The sequence below is a fragment of the Triticum aestivum genome, chromosome 7D (genome assembly GCF_018294505.1).
Source record: "Triticum aestivum cultivar Chinese Spring chromosome 7D, IWGSC CS RefSeq v2.1, whole genome shotgun sequence".
Taxonomy (NCBI): Eukaryota; Viridiplantae; Streptophyta; class Magnoliopsida; order Poales; family Poaceae; genus Triticum; species Triticum aestivum.
In genome coordinates, this window is record NC_057814.1 from 141,986,092 (window position 1) to 141,990,363 (window position 4,272).

Here is a 4,272-nt window from a genome sequence, read left to right on the forward strand (position 1 = left end):
CGGCTTTATCATTACTCGTGTTAGCAAACAAGCATAGGGTCCAAAATGGGGGGCATTAAAAAAGTTGAAGATTTAACCTAAGTGGTTATAAGTTGGATGTTTGAGTTGGACTCTAAGAATACATTGCACTCTAGTATCTAGTTACAAGGTAAGAAGTGGACGGTGAACGTACATGACAAAGGACTGAGGGTTAACTCGAGAGAGAAAGTATCATTGTTTTTTTGTGTAGTTACTGCTAAGACGAGTGTATTGTAAACACATCCACGTACGGCTCCACCCCATCAATCCTTGGTATAATCTTCGAGCCCATTTTCATTTTGGTGATTGTTCAGTCCCACATAGGTTCCTGTGTGGTTGGTGTATAAATTTGGGCGTCCACCCTTTGCCCTGGTGTATACTACTGTAACTTCCAATGGCTTCTCCTCATTTGTTCTTGTGCATCCTCCTGGTCGTATTTGGGAGCTACCTTTCCACCATTTCTGCTGCAGGCGACGGTAAGCAAAACTTCGTTGTGGTGCCAACCAGCTCATTTCAGACACAAGATGTCTGCTCCACCTCCACATCCACAGGTACGTACGTACATGAATTGAGCATGGCATAATTTTCTACGCTAATCATCTATCTCAATGTTAGGAACGTACAGTATGACACTCGGATGTTTCTTTCAGTGACGCCGCGGCCAAACCGCGCCGGCGCCGCTGTGCCGCTGGTGCATAGGCACGGACCCTGCGCCAAGTCACCGTCCACCGACAAGCCATCATCTTTTGCTGAGGCGCTTCACAGAAGCCGCGTCCGCGCAGACTACATCATGAGCAGAGCACTGAGGGGGAGGGGCACCACCACCACCATGGAGGGCAAGGTGAGCATCCCGGCGCACCTGGGCACCTCCGTGGACTCCCAGGAGTACGTGGTGACGTTGGGTCTGGGCACGCCGGCCGTGGAGCAGGTCCTCCTCATGGACACCGGCAGCGACCTGTCGTGGGTGCAGTGCGCGCCATGCAACTCCACCGACTGCTATCCTCAGAAGGATCCTTTGTTCGACCCGCGCAAGTCCTCCACCTACGCACCCATCCCCTGCGGCTCCAACGTCTGCAAGAGCCTCCAGTCCAACCACTTGAACAATGGCTGCAGCATGAACGGCAATGGCACCCAGTCCCAGTGCGGGTATCGAGTCGAGTACGGAGGAGGTTTAAAGACCAGGGGCGTGTACAGCAACGAGGCGCTCACGCTGGCCCCCGGCGAAGTGGTCAAGGACTTCCATTTCGGCTGCGCATACAAGCAGCGCGGCGCCGACGACAAGTCCGACGGCCTGCTCGGGCTCGGCGGGGCGCCCCAGTCGCTCCCGGTCCAGACCTCCGCCCTCTACGGCGGCTCCTTCTCCTACTGCCTCCCGCCGGTGAGCAGCGGCACCGGGTTCCTTGCCCTTGGCGCGCCCAGCAACACCTCGGACTTCTCATTCACGCCGATGACTGACTTCATGGATGACGGAACCTCCTACCTGGTGAAGCTCACCGGTATCAGCGTCGGCGGGAAGCAGCTCCGCATCCCACGGAAGGTGTTCGAGGGGGGCCTGATCGTGGACTGCGGCAATATCATCTCACATCTGCCGTCGACGCCCTACGCTAAACTGCGGTCCGCGTTCCGGGCGGCCATGGCGGCTTACCCGCTCATCCCGAGCGACGACGACGACACATGCTACAACTTCACCGGATACAGCGATGTTACCGTGCCCAAGGTCGCACTCACGTTCACCGGCGGCGTCACGGTCGACCTCGATGTCCCCAATGGGGTTCTGTTGGATGGCTGTCTGGCCTTCACCGAGTCCGGGTCAGACGGTTACGTCGGGTTCCTCGGCAATGTCCAAATGAGAACGTTGGAGATGTTGTACGACGCTAGGGGTGGTGGACTCGGATTCCGGGCAGGTGCGTGCTGACCCCTCAAGCTATATCTCAATCGGGAGCTAGCTTGCCAAAAACTAAGATCGGTTTGCTGTTATTAACTTCTCGACTGCTCCACAGTGGGTGCCCCGTGTCCGATCATCCCGTCGCTGTTATTTTCCGTTTTTGTCCAATTCTATCTTGATGTCATTTGTAATCTGTTCTATCTACTTAAAAAAATGTAACGTTTCATCTTTCACTTTTCTTCCCTTTCGTCGAACCTTTCTCGTATGATAATCAATCATATTAATTTCTTACCTTTTGAACCAATTTCACTTTAATTTACTTACCAAAATTCTCATCAAACTATAAGGTAAATCACATGCATAATTTAATAAATATTTACTTACACAATCGTCAATATGGGAAGATAAATCATAAACTAACGTATTAGAATATTTATACCCCATTGCAATTGTTCTAGTAAGAGGATATAATGTAATAGCTCCTCTACATTTTTAAACTTTGCAACTAAGCAAATACATCATATGAAATACCTTGAATCTACCTTAATGGTACATATAATTAATGGTACAATCCTATACTATGTCAATGCAAGTAAAGTAGTACTCCCTCCGTTCCAAAATAGATGACTCAACTTTGTACTAACTTTAGTACAAAGTTGAGTCATTTATTTTGCAACGGAGGGAGTATATCATATCCAAATCCATCCTATTATTATTACATATAAAAAATACTTGATGGGATCACTAGAAAAAAGATAAATAACTTTAAAAAGTCCCACAATAATTAAAAACATCTAGCCTTTAATCCGGTGGGCCTATTTTCGTCAATGTACTAGAACCTTCAGTAGATCTTCATAATCCAGGTGACCCGTACCTTACGCAGCAAAATCACAATAAACCTCATAGGCCAAGACGCCAAGTGTACCCTCCACCCTACCCACAAAAATAACAACCAATCTCGATCATAGTAGGTTGGACCATCCAACGTACATCTACACTCAACTCCCAATCCAAAAAGGTTGGACCATCCCAGGATTAGAAAGAAAAAGAAATCTGAACATCACACGTGTGAAAAAAAATAACACTAATGTTCCTAGAAAAAAAATCAAAAACATGTGTAAAAGGGTACAATCTCTCGACAATCACACATGACCAAACTCTCACGAGTCTGTACAAAGATACAACCTCCAAACAAAACCAAACTAGTAGATAAGACCTCTCGGCATCCAAACAACCTTTCTTCCCACCATGCAAACATGATCAACTCAGCCATCCTAAAATACGTTCTCCAGGCAATGCTTCGACCAACTCAAAGATTCATTGTCCTCTAGATTTCAAAGTACCCCTTCTAAATCATCATCCAATGGAGTCAACAAGTGGCACTTTGGCATTGTCTTCCTGTAGTGGTTCATCGGACATTCGGTGCAATCACAGGAGAGTGCATAAGGTTTAAGAAGGGTTAATGTGCAGCTAAGTCCCAAATGTACCGGACACCGGAGTATACCGAAAATCCGTTGGCTTACTCTTTCGATAGATATACCGGATTCCCGGAGCTTACCCGACATCCTGTGACACAGGGGGCACCGGACATATGGAGAACACCAAAACTCCGTAGGTTTCCTCTCTGGACAGGTGTAGTAGAATTCCGAATAACACCGGACATCCGTTAGGACCAGACTTATGTTAATTTCTTCTCTGTATAGTGTTATTGGATATCCGGTGGTTACCAGACATACGGTACAGGATAATAGACCAGACATCCGGTACGTACCGGATATCTAGTGGAACAATGAAAACACAGAATGCACCACCAAGCCCTATGAGTGTATATTTTTGTGAACATGTATACTAGGGCATTATTGTAGGTGCATATGTGTATCACAAGAGTATGATGAGAGCGATGTGTGTAGGGACATTGATGTGAGTGCAGAATATTTGTAAGAAGATGTGAGCTTGAGCATATCTATCACATACCCCAATGACCCCCTTTTCATAGTACGGGATCCCTATACTCAAGAACAAACCGAAAAGGCCTACCTTCATATCTTTGCTTCTTCATTGTTGAGCAATATCAAAATACGTGGGTCCGTGATCCACACACATATGATTCTATTGTTGGGGAACGAAGCATGAAAATCGAAAAATTTCCTACAAACACCCAAGATCTATCTAGGAGAAGCTTAACAACGAGACGGGAGAGTGTGTCTACGTACCCTCATAGACCGAAAGCGAAAGCGTATATAACGCGGTTGATGTAGTTGTACTCTTCGCGATCCGATCATGATCCAACCGATCTAGTGCCGAACGGGCGTCACCTCCGAGTTTAGCGTACGTGCGGCTCGATGACGTCTCATCCTCCTTGATCCAGC

General features: G+C 47.4%; 1 protein-coding gene across 1 annotated transcript; it reads left to right on the top strand.

Annotated features, from left to right (window-relative positions):
• Window positions 1-412: 412 nt before the first annotated feature.
• On the top strand, window positions 413-1,933 carry LOC123165178 (aspartyl protease family protein At5g10770-like). Its single transcript, XM_044582808.1, has 3 exons — window positions 413-494; window positions 526-569; window positions 644-1,933. The coding sequence occupies exons 1-3, from the start codon at window positions 413-415 to the stop codon at window positions 1,931-1,933; spliced, it is 1,416 nt and encodes a 471-aa protein (XP_044438743.1).
• Window positions 1,934-4,272: the final 2,339 nt, after the last annotated feature.